Source organism: Chionomys nivalis, chromosome 7 (genome assembly GCF_950005125.1).
Source record: "Chionomys nivalis chromosome 7, mChiNiv1.1, whole genome shotgun sequence".
NCBI classification, from domain to species: domain Eukaryota; kingdom Metazoa; phylum Chordata; class Mammalia; order Rodentia; family Cricetidae; genus Chionomys; species Chionomys nivalis.
In genome coordinates, this window is record NC_080092.1 from 6527594 (window position 1) to 6545412 (window position 17819).

Consider the following 17819-nt stretch of genomic DNA (forward strand, 5'->3'; position numbering starts at 1 on the left):
GATGGTGGTAGTGGTGATGGAGATGGTGGGGTGGGGTAAGGGTAGTGCAGGTAGTGGTAATGGAGGTGGAAGGAGTGGGAATGGGGTGAGGAAGGTGGGGGCTAGCTGTGATGATGAAGACTTTGGTGATAAAGAAAATAGACTCACAGAACCTAGCCTTACTACTTCTTCAAAGAATTTTTATACAAAAAAACAAATCCGACTTTTTCCTTTGTAGCCAGCTCAGAAAAATTACTTGAAGGTGGATTTTGGAATAAAAATCGCTTCAGGAGAAGGTATTGCAAGAGAATCTGTACCCTTAGACTACAGAGTGTCACCCCTTCCAGTGTGTCTGATGTCCGCCCTCCCTCCAGCACCGCCCCCTTGGCCCCTCCCTCAGTCCAGCCTGCTTGCACTGTGAGCCAGTCTCCCCGAGGTTTCAGGGCACTGGTCCTGAACCAGAGCTGTGGGAAGCGAAGGTAGCCCGGGCTGCAGTGGGGGGGTCAAGGCAAAAGTGTGGGTGGGAAGAGCAAGGAGGGCTGAGGCCAACCGAGGCAGGGGGCGGTTGAGGGGGTTCGTGGAGAGTGAGGCAAGGGAATGGAGGCAGCGGTAGGGGTCTGGGGAGGAAAGTCTTAGCTAGAAGGAAGAAGGCGCTGGGACTGTGCACAAGGCACAGGGAGGAGCTGAGTGAGGAGGCAGCCACAGTGTTGGTCTGGGATCCGTGCTCCGGGGCGAGTCGGAAGGCACTAGGGAGGAGGTCTGAGAGGACAGGGAGCCCCGAGATCTTGGGTCCGAGCTGGAGCACGTGCGAGTGTGATAGTTCAGGTGAGGGTGGAGGAGCCAGAGTTTGAGCTGGGTTCCAGATCCACGCTGGAGAATCTGGGGTGCAGTGAACAGCCAGGGAGCGTGGGCAGGAACCAGCGCCCAGGGGCCCTACGCTGGGAGATGCGGGTGCGTCTGGGCGCTCTGGCGGGCGCGGCGGCACTGAGCGGGGCGCTCAGTTTTGTGCTGCTGGCGGCCGCCATCGGAACGGACTTCTGGTACATCATCGACACCGAGAGGCTGGAGAGGAGCAGCCACGGAGCGCAGGACCGGGGACCCGCCAACCGCAGCCAGCTGGAGCCCCTGAGCTCCCACTCGGGTCTCTGGCGGACTTGCCGGGGTAAGGGTCCTCCCCAAGTGTCCCCGTTCGCACCGCACCCGGATACTATACCTGCAAGCCTGGGACCTGTTGCTTGGCGCACACTCCTCCCTTAGCCTCCAAACTCACAGTGCCAAGCATTTAGGGGTGCTGGGAGGGTGGACAGAGAGGCGGGCTTGCGGAAGTGCTCCCGGCGGTGCCCAGCTAGGCTCACAAATGCACAATGCTCCGTTTGCTTCTTTGGGTGGGAGACATCTAGGGAGGCTTGGGGGGAAAGAATGCCAGTGTCCTGCCCGTGAACTCCTTTCTTCCATCAGTCCAGAGCCCCTGCACGCCGCTGATGAACCCCTTCTGGCAGGAGAATGTGACCGTCAGCGACTCGAGCCGACAGCTTCTCAGTAAGTCTCGGCATAGTGGATGGATGGAGGGAACAGCCCCTTTTCGTCTCTCAGTTTTGATGCTCTTCTTCATACTTGGGTTCCTGAACTGCGGTGGATCTGAATGGCCATGGGTGGCCTTTGGCCACAGAGCCTGAGACAAGAACAGGGCCACGCCGGCGGTTGGGGCCGCTCTTGCTACCTAGAATATGTGTAGAATTCGCCCAACCTACCAGTAGTTCTGTGCGCCAAGCAACGTGGTGACTGAGAACTCAAATTCAGTCAATGCCCTCTAGGCTCTCATAGACTCGAGGCGGAAAGGGGTCCTCACTACAGGAACAATTGCGTTTGAGTGTCAATCAGCATAGAAAAGGTGGGGGAGTTTACATCTCATCCGTGTCTGAGCATCTTTGGATGCTGAAGGCCCAATGAGAGGTCTTGTCTTGCAGACCAAGGGCCAGCTTGTCAGTAGCAAGGGTGTGGGATGATTCAAGGCAGGTAATTTGGAAATGGAGAACAGCCTCTTGTCTGAAAGGCCATCACCCGTGCCTTGCTGAAGCCTGGCTTTCCCAGCACCTCCTACAGGGCCTGATGTTCCTTAGAGAAGAGAGGCTCAATGCAAGAGTGAGCGACACTTGCGGAAGGAAGGAAACAAAGGGAGTAATTTCGTGTATTGAAACTTTGAGTTGCCCAGACACGGAGCCAAGAGCTTTTCGTTGCTGTCTTTAGCTGATTCTCACACCCACCCCGTGAAGTTGGTTCTTCCAGCTCTCTTCACCTCTACCCCCATCCAGTACTGGGTGCTAATCCAGGGCCATCCCCTTACTAGGCAAAGACTCTACCACCCAACTCTATCCTGTTCCTCCTCCTTCTTTTTAGTTTTTATTTTGAACAGTCTCACTGTTCTTTAGCCTGACCTTAAACACATTCTGCAGCTCTGTCAGGCCTTGGACTTGCAATTCTCCTGCCCTCAATCTGAGTAGCTGGGATCATAGGCCCATAGCACTCGGCCTGGGTATCATCTCCATTTTTGGCTCTCACTTGGAAACTGAGTCCAGGAAAGGTCCCATAGAGAGGACCTGAGGAGGAAATGACTGTGGAAACCTGTAGACTTTGGATGTATGTGGCCTTGGGCAGACAGCCTGAGGCTTAGGAAGGGACCCCAGCCTGCCTTTCTGTTGTGTTTCTTCCCAAACCTTTCCCTCTGCTCCCCAGGCTTCCTCCTGATGTAGGATTTTGCGCTTGCTGTTTCCTCTTCCTGGTGCCTCTCTGCCCCCACCTACCAGCTTAGCTTGGTTAATTTCCTTCTCATTGTAAAGGTCATTTTGCTTTTTGGGGTGTAGAATCTGACTCTCCTATTAGTCTGTAAAGTCCACGAAGACAGAGGATTATCTCTGTCTTGCCCACCTTTGAATTGTCAGTACTTAGCACAGAACCTGGCAGACAGCAGATCACAAAGCAAACGTCTGTTGAACAAGTATCAGAGGGAGTGAAAGCTACATTATAGGTCAAAATTATATGTTACATATTATATATATAATATAACATGTTATATTATATATATGTATGTATATATACATATACATCCTCACCCATATATATGTAATATGGATGAGTGGCTGGGCCTGTGAATGGATGGATGTGAGTGAATGGGTGGATGGATTAGTGAGTAAAGGAATGAGTGAATGAGTGGATGGATTAGTGAGTGAAGGAATGAGTGAATGGGTGGATGGATTAGTGAGTGAAGGAATGAGTGAATGGTTGGATGAGTGGATGGATGTACAAATAGATGAATGGATCCATTTCTCCCAAGTCCAGTAGCATGCTGAGAAATATCTAACAAATAACTCTCTTGGAAAAACATTTAAAAGCCCTTGATCTATATTAGCCCATTTCTGTGGTGTCAGTATTTCTACTGTGACCAGCTTTAACTTATCAGCATAACATTACCTGGTTCACAAAATTCCCCAAATCTTACCTGGCTCTTGTGAGCTGCTCCTCAGTCAGCCCAATACACCTGTGCACATATTCCCAGCACCAGCAGCTTTCTGTGGTCACCCCTGTGTGGGAGTGGAGGGTGGGGGTAGTCTTGTACTGTCCAGTTCTACAGCTGCATTGGGAGGTACTCTGACTGCTGAGTACTGCTTCAAGAATCATCTAGAATCCTGTGTTTGAAGAATGAGAGAGAATGGTCCATCCTAACTCAGTCTTTCTCTGGCCCCTTTGATCCCTTGAACTTTCACTTGTTTCCCAGTGACCAAAAGGAGATGTCCAAAGCATAAGGGTCCCGTCAGGATCCACAAAATATGGAAACAAAACCACAGGAAGCACTGGGGGACTGAGGCTGGAAGACCAAAGACTACTGGGCTCCAATGTGAGTTCAGCGTCAGCCTGGGCAGTTTAACTTAATAATTTAGAGCTCTGGACGCATAGCTCAGTGACTTGCCTGAGCAAAGTCTCTATCCCCAGCTAGGAGAAGAAAATACTAACAACCCTGATGAACCAAGACATGGCATGGGCAAAATGAACATCACTTAGGACCTCACCTTGCTTTTTAGTTGTGCTTGTGTAGGGCAACATGTTGCCTCAAAGAAGGGCTTGGCAGATTCATGGCACGCTCTCAGAAATCATTCACTTCCCCCACTACAGCTCCTTCTATACTTTCTTATCTTTCGACACATTGGTGACCATTTGCCAAGGCTGTGTGCAATCATTTACTACCTTGTCCTGCTTATAGGTGAATTCAACAGCTAGAGGTAGTTCACGGTGGGCTAGCATTCCTTTGAACCTGTTACTGCAACAACCCCGCTTGCTTCCTGACTTTGAGAAACAGGCAGAAGCCTCACTCAGCAGCTTCCCTAGCAGTGCTCCTGGTGCTTGATCTCAATCTCGATGTGAGCCTGACCACAGCTCCACTACCAGCTGTGCATGTGACCTTGGGCATTTCCTCCACCTGTCAGGGCCTCAGGTCCCTTGTGTTGAGGGCACCAGTCTTCTTTCTAAATTTTATTTTGTTTAACCTCGTTCTTACACAGAGAACTTTTTAAATTGTTTATTATTACTGTGTGTGATGTCTGTAGATCAGAGGACAGCTTCATGAATTGGTTCTCTTTTTCCACCTCTATGTGGATTCTGGGGTTGTACTCAGGTTTGCCTGGCAAGCACTTCACCCACTGAACCATCTTGATGGCCTCTTTCTAATCTTACAGTGAGGACAGAACTTGAGAGTTGCCTTTAATAAGCCCAGGGTGGAGAGTTCTTGGTTCCATAGACAGCCAGGCATGGAACTGCTGTTGTTTCCCCTGTATTATCCGGGAATGAGGACAAGCTGCCCCTTCGGACTACACACTCATTGCAAACCACCCCAGAGAGAGCTTTTTCTCAGAATTGGCTTTCTCCTATAAATGAATTTTGTGTTTAGTCCAAGCTCTTTATGATGTAACGATGTCCCAGTCATCTGCCGTATTGGCCAGAGAGTCAGGTTGACAACAGACTTGCTCTGAGTCAGCCCCCTAAGCTGATCCTGGTGGGCACGGATGGGCAGAGTAGTCAGGCCTGCCGAAGGACCACTTTCGAGTATTCTAACCCTAGCAGGCAGAGTGATCAGGCAAACCCTTCACCACCGCCTCATGATTCCAGTGGCCATCTGGGGAGGAGCGAATGTGAGCAGATGGCCCAGCTCCTTACTTACCTCATTCCAGCCAGGGACAGAGAAAGCCATCTGTTCCAGGTCTGTTTCTGTTGGGTGACGGACACTCTGACAAAAAGCAGCTTAGGGGAGAAAGGGTTTGTTTGGCTCATACTTCCAGGTTAGAGTCCTTATTGTGAGGAGGTTAAGGCAGCAACTTAGAGCCTTGTGTCCACAGTCAAGAGCAAAGAGGGATGGATGGATTTTTGCTTGCTTGCTTGCTAGTACTCAGCCAGCTCAACGTGAGGGTTGCAACCCACTAAGGGGTCTAATAACTCACAAAGGTCACCTAAAACCATCGGAAAACACAGATATTTACATTACAATTCATAATAGTAGCAAGATTGCACTTACGAAGTAACAACAAAAATAATTTTATTGTTGGGGTCACTGCAACATGAGGAAGTGTGTTAAAGGGTCGCAGCATTAGGAAGGTTGAGAACCACTGTTTTATATAGCCCAGTGCATGAAATAATACCTTTCCCATTTAGGTGGGTCTTCCCACCTAAACAACAATGAAGACAACTCCCCACCCCCGCCCGAGATATGTCCACAGGTCAATGAGGATGAGATAGACTTTCTTCTTAGATGAAAACCAACCAGTTCAGCATACAGGGGACATGTCCCTTAGTAGCCGAGTCTTGATACCAGGGCTTGAGTGTTTACTTGGTTTCCAGATCTGCTCTGGGAATGTGCATCTGGAGGCAAGGAGGTTTTCACTTAGCATTCTTCAAGAGCTACAGTGGACAACAGGGGACTAGGGGTGTCACCAAGAATCTTTCAGTGGCAAATGACAAAAACACCAATTATGCCAATTTAAAGAGGAGGGGGAAAGGCTGACCCATATTTTTGAGGAGGTCCAGTGTGCTGGGATCTCTGGGGCTCTGTCTCCCTTTCTCCCTCTGTGGGCTTTGCTTTAGATGGCCATGTGTTTAGGCTGAATCCTGCATCCCAGAATGGAGGGGCTATCCCATTGGACCAGATCAGATCAGATCATATACCTTTGTGTTGAGCCAATTGGCTGAATCTAAAAAGACGCTGTGTGTTAACTGACCAGGTTGAACCATGTAGCTATTTCCTTCTTTTATTTTTCCCCCCCACCTCTCCTCTCTCCTCTCTTCTTCTCTCCTCCCCTCCCCCTCTCTTCTCCTCCCCTCCCTTCCCCTCCCCTCTTTTCTGTTTCCTATGCTTTTCCCTCTTCAAGGCTGTTCCAGAACTCAATCTGTTGACTAGGCTTTCCTCAAATTCTGCCTGCCTCTGCCTCCTGAGCACAGGGATTAAAGATGTCTCCACCATGCTGGCCATTATGGATACTCTTTGTTTTTTTGAGACAGAGTCTCTCTGTGTAGCCCTGGCTGTCCTGGAACTCACTCTGTAGACCAGGCTGGCCTCAAGCTCACAGAGATCCCTGAGTGTTGGGACTAAAGACCTGTGCTGTCACTGCCCGACAGGCACTCTTAACAAAAGGGCAGAAATGGCATCAGCCCCTTCAAACCAATGGATAGAGAGTGGGGTTTCTTGACTGCAACTTTTCCACCTGTGTGAGTTCTTAGCAGCCAGCTGTGTCCAACCTAAGTGGGCTCCTCTGGGAGGGAATGAGATCCTAAAGCAAAGATTCAGGGATACGATCTGTATATAGTAGGAGCACAATTAATGCTTAATTCTTTATTCCTGAGCCTCCAGCTTCTCACTCAGAAAATGGAACTAGTTATTGGAGACTTATTTATTTGTTTGTAGAGATTTCTGGGGGCTGACAAGATGCCTCAGTGGGTGGGTGAGGAGGTTGCTGTGCAAGTTTGAGGATTTGAGTTTTGTCCTTGTAACTGATTTCATCTCCACAGCAGCCCACGAGGCAGTCAGTATTATTCATATTATCACAGCCAACTTTGTAGATGAGGGGATATATGGCACAGAGAGGGTAGGTGAGTTACTTAAGTTTGCACAGTAGCTGGTGGATCTGGGACTTGAACCCTGGTAGTTTACTGTTACACTGTTGGAATGATGCTGCGTTGAGTCACATTTCAGTGCACTGTGTGTACAAGACCAGAGGACCTGGGGGCTGGCCCAGTGGGTAAAGTGCTTGCCATGAAAGCATGAGGACCCAAGTTTGATACCCAGAACCTACAAAACTCAATCAAACAACAACCAGAACCAAAACAAAATTTATAACTCCCTTCAAACCCTTCACCAGGTGCGGCACCCCGGTCCTAGTAGGCATGCTTGTCACCTGGTTCTCTGTCCAGCCAGCAGAGCTGAATCCATGAGTTCCAGGCCAATAAAAGACTCTCTCAAAAACCAAACTGAATGATTCTTTAGAAATAACACCTCTGGCCTCTACATGCACATCATGCAGGTGCACTCAGACCTGAACACACAGGAACATGTAAACACACACAGGCACTTGCATGCACTAACATGCATGTGTGTGAGACCAGAGTTTCAGCCTCTTCTGCCTCAGACAAGAGACAGAGGAGGAAGAGCAAATGAAAACAGGATTGGGCCAGTATGTTCTGAAAACAGTCAGAGGGCCTGCGGTTCTAGAAAGTGCTTCTCAGAGGCATGCCTGATCTGTCCAGGCCGGCCTTCAATTGTGTCTCTTCAGAGTAGGTGACCATGATCAGACACACTCAGGGGGTCAAATGCTTTTTCCAACAAAACAAGCCGGCAGCAGAGGCTGACTAAGGAGCCAGAGCCTGGCCTCTGAGAGGTGGTGAGGCTAGGGAGAAACTCACCCGACTGGGTTTCCTGCCATTCTGGGTGCAGGGCCGCTGCAGCAATGTGGAAAATTAAAATGAAGCTGGGTGCAAAATGAAAATGGAAGTGTGGGGGTGGAAACAGAGCAGAGGACATAAAACATTCAATGTCGAGCGGCTCCGGGCACAGAAGGGAGATAATGGAGGATTTCCTCAGAGTGGTGCTGCGGGCAAGGTGGCGTGCAGAGAGGGAGCGAGGCCAGTGCCAGCACTCTGTCATGGCTTAGATACGGGGTCTCCTCTCACGGTCTCACACGCCGAAGTGTTGGTCTGTGGAGAGGTCGCTGGATGGCGAAGGCAGAGAGGTCACCTGATGGCGAGGGTAGAGAGGTCCACGGATGGCCAGGTCACCGGATGGCGAGGACAGAGAGGTCCCCAGATAATGAGGTCACTGTATGGTGAGGGCAGAGAAGGCACCGGATGGCGAGGCACTAGCTATATCCTTGAACTAATCTATGGGTGAGTTTGAGTGGACGAGCTTTAGGATGTGGAGCTGATTGGAGGAAGTGGCTGAGGAGTGCGTTGTATTGGTTTCTTTCTTCTCCCTGTCTGCTTCCTGGCTACCCAGAGATGAGCAGTTCCTCCCTGCTGTGACATTTCTGCCCTGTCACCAGCTTGAAAGCCAAGGAGCCAGGTGACCATGAACTGAAACCTTGGAAACTTAAAGCCCTAACCAACCTTCTTCCTTCTTCGTAAGTTTTTCCTCTCAGATATTTTACCACAACAGTGGAAAGCTGACGACTGCAGGGCTCAGTCCTTGGAAGAATGAAGGCTTGGGTGTGATGGCAGCCTTTTGGGGCCCCAGGGAAAGCCAATTCCATGTTCAGAACATTTAAAAAGTTGACTCTGCTCCTAGAATCTGTGGTCTGTGTGATGTTTCTAGGAAGAGACATGTCGTGCTTGTTTGAAGCAGAAAATAAGAAAGAAGAGAGGAGAAAAGGCTCAGCGCGTAGGCGCAGGACGACTAGATATTTATGTGTATACATATAAAGTTGAGAAAATTATACGGCCTATAAGAACGCTGGATGCGCCCAGAACACAAAACTGCACTGAGGAACGAACATGCAGTTACAGGATGTTGTGGGCAGCGTGACGCCGCCGTCTGCTCAGCGGGATTAGTCACCGCCCCCTTGTCAGTCACCTGATGTGATCAGCTCACGAGGAGGAAAGTTTATGCTCATGGTTTCAAGGGTCACACTGCACTCTCAGCTGGGCCCCTCACTTTGGGGCTGTGGTGTCACATTGGTGGGACACATGACTGAGAAAAACTACTCGATAAAAAAGCCAGGATGTATGAATGGGACAGAGACTAGGGTCCTGCAATGTCCTTGGAAGGCATACCCCAACCGGCTTCAGACCTCACTCCAGGCCTCAGTTCCTACTGTTCCTATCACTGTGCAATAGAGCTAAGTGGGGGGTAAGGGGGACAAGCTTTGGAGACACTTATCCCTACCATGACCAGTATAGTACTTAGTTCTATAGAAATACTACAACCATCTATACTGTAACGACACTGCCGTCTACTGAGCGCCTACTCTAGGCATATAGGATGCTTCTACTGTATATCCCTGGAGGGACGGTAGCGTGGTAAGTGATGCCGCTAACCAAAAACATGCCTGGGAAGGGCACTTGCCTCACAAACCTTGTGACCTGAGTTTCATTCCTAGCACCCACGTGTTAGTCATTTCTGTTGCTGTGATAGGGTACCTATGACACAGACAACTGAGGACAGAAAAGGCTTGTTTGTCCCACAGTTCCAGAGGTGACTGAGGGCATCATGCTGGGGAAGACATGGCAGCAGGCAGGAAGGCACGGCGGCAGGAGCAGGAGACTGGCTGGTTACCTTACATTCACGCCGAGGAAGCAAAGGCCGAGTGGGAAATGGGTTAGACTGTAAAACTGCGAAGCCCACTGGATCTCTTTGACCAACTGCTTCTGGCTGGGCTCTACATTCCAAAGGTTCCACAGCCCTCCCACACAAGCCAGGGACAAAGTTCAAACCCACGAGCTGACGGGGACACACACACACACAGTTCAAATTCAAAGCACACTGCCATGTATAGGTGGAGAGAACAGACTTCACAAAGTTGTCCTCTGGCCTCCACACACATGCCATGGGGTGTCCCCATGTTAAAGAAATACATTTAAAAAGGATTGCCCGTGTCCTCCGCTCCGGAACTGGAGAGTGACTTTATTTGGGAAAAGCAACGCTGCAGATGTAGTTGAGGATTTCAAGGTGAGGTCGTCTTGGGTTCATGTGATGGACTGTGAAGCCCATGATGAGTGTTTGTCCTCAGAAGAGGAGAATCAAAGAAAAGAGGCAGGCGTGGAGGCGGAGCCTGCAGCGAGGCTAAGGCGACGGATGCGGCATGTTGCTGCTGCAGCTCCCTGCCCACTGAGGCGGTGGTGAGGAAGCCCTGCCCCCTGTGGTGGGGAAGGAACCTTGACTTCGGAACACCTTGACTCCACAACTTCTCAAATAAATCCCTGATGTTTTTTGTTTTGGCAGGTTCTCATGTAGCCCAGGCTGGCCATGAATGAACTACTTAGCTGAGGATGACCCTGAATTTCAGATCCTTCTGCCCCTACCTCCCAACTGCTGGGATTATAGGCATGTACCATAATGCCTGGTTTAAAGTTTTGTTTTTAGATTATTATTTTTTTTAAAAATATTTATTTATTTATTTATTATGGATACAATATTTTTTCTATGTGTATGCCTGCAGGCCAGAAGAGGGCACCAAACCCCATTACAGATGGTTGTGAGCCACCATGTGGGTAGCTGGGAATTGAACTCAGGTCCTTTGAAAGAGCAGGCAAGGCATCTCTCCAGCCCCCAAGATTATTATTTTTTAAATTTTATGTGGATGGGTGTTTTGTCTATGAACCACCTGTGTGCAGCACCCGCAGGGGTGAGAAGAGGCTGTTGGACCCGCTTAGAACTGGAGGTCCAAATGCTTGTTAGACCGTGTAACAGGGTGCTTGGGACTGAACCTGGCTAGAACAATCAACGCTCTGAACTGCTGAGTCATCGCTTCAGCTTGGGGGTCGGGTGGGGGGTGGAAATGGGAGGTAGATGGGGTGGGGAGCTTTTTGGTTTTTGAGAACCGTGCCTGGTTTTATTTTGTTCCATGGAATACAGGGCTTCCGGAATGATAGGCAAGCCACACCCCCAGAGCCTATGAAGCCACACCCCCAGAGCCTATGAAGCCACACCCCCAAAGCCTATGAAGCCACACCCCCAGAGCCGTCCCTTGAGCATTCCGCTATGCAGCTGGTGGACATTAGATGTGAAAGCTGCAGAAATGCTGGCAATAACCAAAGAGTAGGTTTTGACTTGGGTCCCGAGTTGCTCATTTCCTCTTAGACACGTCTCCCGGCTCCACGACTGTCCCCACTCCTGTTGCTGCTTAAGTCTCTCTTGCACTGGGTTGAAATCTGTAGGGCAGCGAACTGGAGGTTGATATTTGGTGGTGTCTTTCTCTATTGCTTTCTATCTTATTTATTTTATTTTATTGTTTGTTTTGAGTGTAGCCTGGCTGTCCTGGAACTTACTCTGTAGACCAGGCTGGCCTTGAACTCATAGAGCTCCATTAGGATTAAAGGCCTTTCTACCTTGTTTTTAGAGACAGTGTTTCTCAATGACTTGAGCTCCCCAGTCCAGTTGCACTGACTGTCCAACAGCGGCAAGAATCCATCTTTCCACATCCCAGCACTGGGGTTACAGATGTGTGCCGCTGCACCCCACTTTTTCTAAATGCTAAGGTTCCAGACTCAGGTCCTTGCGTTTGTACCGCAGGCACCTAATAGACGGAACCATCTTCCCAACCCCTTGATGGTTGGTTTTATTTTTTCTCTTTACTGAGTCCTCAACACACAGGCTTAGAGGACGGGGTATTTGCTGGCTCTCCATTTAGCAGATGACAAAACTGATGTTTGCAAAGCCGTGCTCCTGCTGGCCGCGGCCCCTGGACTTTCGGATGATGGTATAGACCCCGGTGTGTCAGCCTGTGCTAGCAGAGCCTGGGACAATGAGGGACACACACGCATCCCAGCTGTCTCAGTGCTGGCGTGTGCCTGTGGTCGAGGTGGGTGATTTAACGGCGTTCCATGATTGTGAGCCTCCTAGAAGCTAATTTCTGTGTGCAGTCTATCAGTTCATCCTCAGGGGGTACTGTCTGGGAATTGTTTATCTTTGTCTCCGAACCATGGAGCTGGGCTCATAATTCAAGACATCCTGGCGGGCTAGTCAGGTGCCTGCTGCATGAGTCCAAGGACCTGAGTTTGAATCTAGCACTCACACGAGAGGGCAAAGGGCAAAAGCTGAAAGGGCGGATTCCAGCCAGTCCACTATTGTCAGTTCAGTCAATGCCCAGATCATGATCAGAGACTGCCCGTATGATAGGGTCTTAAAATTTTGTTATTGTGTGTGTGTGTGAACATGTGCGCGTGCGCTTGTTTGTGTTTGTGTACGTGAGCATGTGTGTGTATGTGTGCATGGTGTGTGGGTATGTGTACCACAGCCTTCACGGGGAGGCCTGAGGACAACTTTGTGGAATTGGTGTTTTCCTTCCACCTGTATGTGAGATCCAAAATTTAGGCTGATGTGGCAAATGCTTTTACCACTGTGTGATTTGTTATCAATATTTTATTATTACGATCACAAAGGCTTTTGGGTGTATAGTTTCTTCTGGGATGTGGGATGAGATTAGATTCACACCCCCACCCGGGATAAAATGAGTCACATGCCTTGAATTTATGACGCACCTGTAATTTGGGGGTGGGGTCGGAGACAGAGATAGAATTTGGGGATATAAAGATTTTATAAAACAGCCTTTCTCCATCTCCTCTGCCCTCTCACCCGCTCCCCCACTCTCAACTGTCCTCAGCCTAGAAGGAAACTAGATTTCCCAGGAGCCCTGGTGCGTATCTCATAGGCTCATTTGTTCGTTTGCATGCTCATATCAGTCCCTTGACGCTGCACGGAGAAAATAATAATGCACCACTGCCCTCTAGGGGTCACCGCGAGTAAGTGCAATGCTGCTCGCCGCACTGAACATGCACCGAGGAGTCTCCACTGTTCTTTCATCAATAAAAGTCACTATTGTGGGTACATGGTAAATGTATGTAAATGATTGAATCCTGGATGTTAGTAACCCCCTGTACCTGGTCCCCCCTTCTCTCTAGCTATGCATGGGACATTTGTGATCTTGTTGCCACTTAGTCTGATTGTGATGGTGTTTGGGGGAATGACCGGGTTCCTGAGCTTCCTCCTCCGAGCCCACCTCCTCCTGCTGCTCACCGGGACGTTATTTCTCTTTGGAGGTAGGTTTTCCCCTGCCCGGGGTCCAGGCCCTACAGTCGCATGGGTGCCAAGGGCTGTGCACTCTTTAGGGGCAGGGTCTCAGCTCCTGGAAGGCTTTTCTCCACAGGAGGTCAGAGGGAAGGGGCAGTGCTTTCCAGGCTTGAGGTCCCAAGATCTCTGGTTCCAAGGAAGGAGGAGGAGGAGGAGGAGGAGGAGGAGGAGGAGGAGGAGGAGGAGGAGGAGGAGGAGGAGGAGGAGGAGAACACAGCCTTGGGAGCCACCCCCAGCGTCTTGCTGAAGAGCGATGTCTGTCACCTCTGTCTGGTCTCGCATTGATGGCCTTGGCTTCTGGCTTAGGGCTGTGGGTGGACAAGAGACCCTGACACCCACTGCTTTGCCGCCATCTGCCGAGTAGCGGTTCTGACGTGGGAAATCAGACTGGGCAGGCGCTGCAGGACATACTGCACATGATTACATTTCTCGGCAGGTTCTCAATGAGCAGAGCTCCCAGTGACAGAATAAAATGATAAGCAGAAGCTTTGGGTGTGGACTGGGGACATTTGGCTTCAGTGGCTCTCGGCTTCATGTAGCAGGAGTGATAAGTTCATTTTGGCAATTACAGTTGGCACCCATATATCATGCACCCATATATCACACACCCATATATTATACACACATATATCGTGCACCCATATATCATGTACCTATATATCACACATCCATATATTGTGCACCCATATATCACACATCCATATATCACACACTTATATATCACTCACCCATATGTTGTGCACCCGTGTCATGTATACATATACACTGCACTTACATGTGGCTGAGAAGGTAGATGTGTGTGTTTCACCGTAAAGAGAGGCTGTGTGAATCAATGCACATGTTCTGTAGTTCCTTAAGTTTCTCCACCACACGCACTCATGTTACAGCCATGTACATCAGATTGTAGATACATACAAGGGTTACCTGTCAGGAGGTGACACACAGGTGTCCACACCTGTCATCCCAACATTCAGAAGGCTGAGGCCAGAAGATCTCAAGATGAAATCCAGATAATACCATACAGTGTAACTCTTAAAAATATAAAACCAATAAAATAAAACCATAGCCCCCAAATCCCCAAACCATACTTGAACCAAACCTAACTAAACCAGACTAAATCAATCAAATCAAAACAAGGCAGACATTGGCTAAATCAATTCTGTTTACATGGATTGCCAGAGACTTGGGAAAGTGGGACCTAAGGCCCAGATAGTTGCTCTCTGGCTTCTTGCATTGAGAGAGGGGAGAGAGAGAGAGAGAGAGAGAGAGAGAGAGAGAGAGAGAGAGAGACAGAGAGAGACAGAGAGAGACAGAGAGAGAGAGACAGAGAGAGAGAGACAGAGAGAGAGAGACAGAGAGACACAGAGAGAGACAGACAGAGACAGAGAGTGACAGACAGAGAGAGAGAGACAGAGAGACAACACAGGGGACATGGCTCAGAGCATTTGGAACAAATCGGGCATAGCTGTGGGATTACATGTAACCCCAGTTTGGCTCTAGGTTCAGTGAGAGACCTTGTCTCAAGGGAATTAGGTGGGGAGTGGCTGACAGATCCTCTTCCAGCTTCCAAATGTGTAGGTATACACACACACACAGAGAGAGAGAGAGAGAGAGAGAGAGAGAGAGAGAGAGAGAGAGAGAGAGAGAGAGAGAGAGAGAGAGAGAGAGAGGAAAGAGTTTCCTTGGGAACCTTGGAGGAAGAAAACCAAGGAAGGAAGAGATAGCATGAAGCATTTTCCACCCATGGCTATTCATGGTCTTGGCTGTGGTGTCACTCAGTGGCTAATTCTCCTATCAGTACCCTCAGGCAAGACTGATGGCCGCAGTCTCTGATCCGGAGGCAGACCAGCTTGTACAGCTGGTACCATGAAGGGACTGAGTTACTCCTTTAGGGACACTTTCAAAGTAAAACGCCACGCAGAGGCTGCACTGGAATGGGCCCAGTAAGAGCATTTGTCTAGCATTTGTAAGGCCCCGACTTCCATCCCCACCACTACAAAACCAAACCAAATAAAACCCAGATGTGGCCAGTGGGCACCATCCTGGACCATATAGCACTCAATCGATATCTTATGGAGACCTACTGTGTGCCAGCACAGTAGGTGCCAGGGGAAAGAAAAGCAGGCTTGGAGGTCACTCCGCAGGGTTCACAGCCTGAAGAGACTCAAAGGGAAACTGCAGCTGTGACCCGGGCTGTGGGGACTGGGGAGCGGTGGAGTCCCAGGGGCATAGTGTGCTCAGGCTCACCCCAAAGCAGCTAGCAGAGCTGAGCAGGAGGGGGAGGGGGCAGCTGCAGCAGGCAGGGGCCCAGCTAAGCAAAGGCTCTGCAGACAGTGCTGTGGAGACCCCTGGCTGGGTTGGGAGAAGAGGATTTGGTGAGGGAAGCAGAGGCAGGGAGGGAGGAAAAGATGAGGGAGTAAAGGTGTGTGTGTGTGTGTGTCGTGGGCAGAGAATGTGGCGGGGGTGGGTGGGTGTAGACAGGAGGGTGCTGCTAATGTTCCTCCCCGGGAAAGAGGTGTAACCACATCTACCCCTCCTCTTCATGGCCCAATGAGGTACGATTGCACCAAAGCTCACCATGGAAACCAATGGGTTTCTGAGTAGCGGGTGAGGGGTTACAGGCAGGAGCATGGGTGGCCTTAAAGCAGGCACACTGGAAGGTCTGCCCACAGCATGGGTGGCGACTCCCTACGGCTGTGTAGATGATGCCCCCCAGTCCTTCCCTCCTCCCTAGATCCTCTCGCTTTCCCCCAAGACCACAAGTAATTAGAGTAGAGTGGCGTGTGACAGTGGTGGCTGGATGCTCAAGCGAGGGCCCTATGACCGCCACTACCCTGCAAGCCCAGCCGTGCTGACTTTTGGGGAGCATCCCAGAACGCCTGAAGATGGCAGCAGTCTGACTGGGAGGACAGTCCTGAACAACCGAGGGAGATGGGGAGGAGGAGGGAAGAAGGGAGAGGGAGGAGGAAGTGAGGGAGAAAAAGGAGGGAGATGAAGGTAGAGGGGAGAAACATGAGGGAGGAGGAGGGAGATGAGGGAGGAGGAGGGAGAAAAAGGAGAAAAAGCTGGTGGAACACAACAGCTCTTTTGTTGAAAGGGTAGAAGATGTGTGTGGTTTTTCTTTCTGGCGCTGAATATAGCGGAGCAAGGCCTGGGAACATAGATTTAGGTCTCCACGAATTCCATGTTCCAAGTAGCAGTGAAGAAGCAATTCCAGGAACATTTTATAGCAATAGAATAAAGGAAGCTGTAAATCAAGACACTCTGCAAAACACACTGATAGGAACAAGGGGTAGGTGAGTTACAGTGAGGTGTGGGCCTTGGGTGCTCGCTGACAACACTGGAGGCCCTTTGGTTGGTCCAGCCCTCCACATCACTGAAGGTTCAGCCAGCCCTTGTTGACATAGCTTCTTTCCAGGAGGCTGCCATTCACAAAGGTGACAGAAGGAAGAAGGGGAGGAGGGAGGAGAGAGGAGAGAGGAGGAAGGAGGAGTTAGAAGAGGGAGGAAGGAAGCTGAGGGGTGGAGGAGGGGTGTTGAGAGGGAGGAGGAGGTAAAGGGGAGGAGGTGCAGGAATAGAAGAGGGAAGGGTGGAGGAGGGACCCGGGTGGATTTGGAGAAGTAGGGAGGAGGGGGAGGCTAGAAGGCTCTAACTGTCTGTCCCGGTCTGTCTGTCCCTGCAGCCACGGTGACCCTCGCTGGAATTAGCATCTACATAGCATACTCAGCTGCCGCCTTCCGGGAGGCAGCTTGCCTCCTGGAGGAGCGGGCCCTGCTGGACCAGGTGGACATCCGCTTTGGCTGGTCCCTGGCCCTCGGCTGGATTAGCTTTGTCTCTGAGCTGCTCACAGGGGTGGCCTTCCTGGCAGCTGCGCGAATGCTCAGCCTGAGACAGAGGCAGGACCAGGCTATCTGAGTTTGACCAGCCCAGGAGGCCCGGAGTCTTTTGGGCTCATCTCCATGAATGGCAGCCTTTTCTTCCTCAAACGCCCTTCACAGAGGCCAGAGGGCCCACGGTGCCCACGGTGGGTGAGCCCCGCCTGACTGTTGTCCTTGTGCTATCTGGAATGCCCACTCTGCTGTGTTATGTGCGTGTGTGTGTGTCTGGTGGACCGCAAGAGGAGAGGGGGGTGTGGAACCCATATCACCAGAAATAAACGCCAATCCTAACCACCTGGGAGCTTTGCGGCTCGGCCCACTCTGTGTCTTTTCTGGTTCTATTTTCTCTTCAACCCTTTTGGATCAGCTTCCCTTCTTTGTGAGAAAATGGGTGGACCAGAGAGGTTAGTTAACTTCTGCAAAGGTGCACAGAGACGCTGGCGTACTTTGCTCTCAAGAGCAACCCTGCTTCCTACACAATTTCTCTAAGCAAGCTCGGGACCCTGTGGGGCTCCCCTGCCTCAGATGCTGCCTTGGGGGGTCATACAACCTGGACACAGACCAAGGGAGGGCACAGTGGGTAGCACTAGGGAGAAGTCAGACTCTGGCCTTCCAGTACCAAGGAGGAAAGGTTCTGGGAGTGGGTC

At 50.4% G+C, this 17819-nt stretch overlaps 1 protein-coding gene across 1 annotated transcript; it reads left to right on the plus strand.

Annotated features, from left to right (window-relative positions):
- The first annotated feature begins 578 nt into the window (after window positions 1-578).
- Tmem114 (transmembrane protein 114) lies at window positions 579-17459 on the plus strand. The gene is made up of 4 exons (XM_057775952.1): window positions 579-1141; window positions 1438-1518; window positions 13126-13263; window positions 16977-17459. Exons 1-4 carry the CDS (start codon window positions 925-927, stop codon window positions 17207-17209), a joined length of 669 nt encoding a protein of 222 aa, XP_057631935.1. The 5' UTR covers window positions 579-924; the 3' UTR covers window positions 17210-17459.
- Window positions 17460-17819: the final 360 nt, after the last annotated feature.

What these genes read in the sequence shown, in the direction of transcription:
- Tmem114 (XM_057775952.1), top strand. Translation starts at nt 925, where the DNA reads ATGCGGGTGCGTCTGGGCGCTCTGGCGGGCGCGGCGGCACTGAGCGGG. An exon ending in CTCGAGCCGACAGCTTCTCA is followed by an intron (nt 1,519 to 13,125) that starts GTAAGTCTCGGC and finishes CCTTCTCTCTAG; the next exon opens with CTATGCATGGGACATTTGTG. An exon ending in GACGTTATTTCTCTTTGGAG is followed by an intron (nt 13,264 to 16,976) that starts GTAGGTTTTCCC and finishes CTGTCCCTGCAG; the next exon opens with CCACGGTGACCCTCGCTGGA.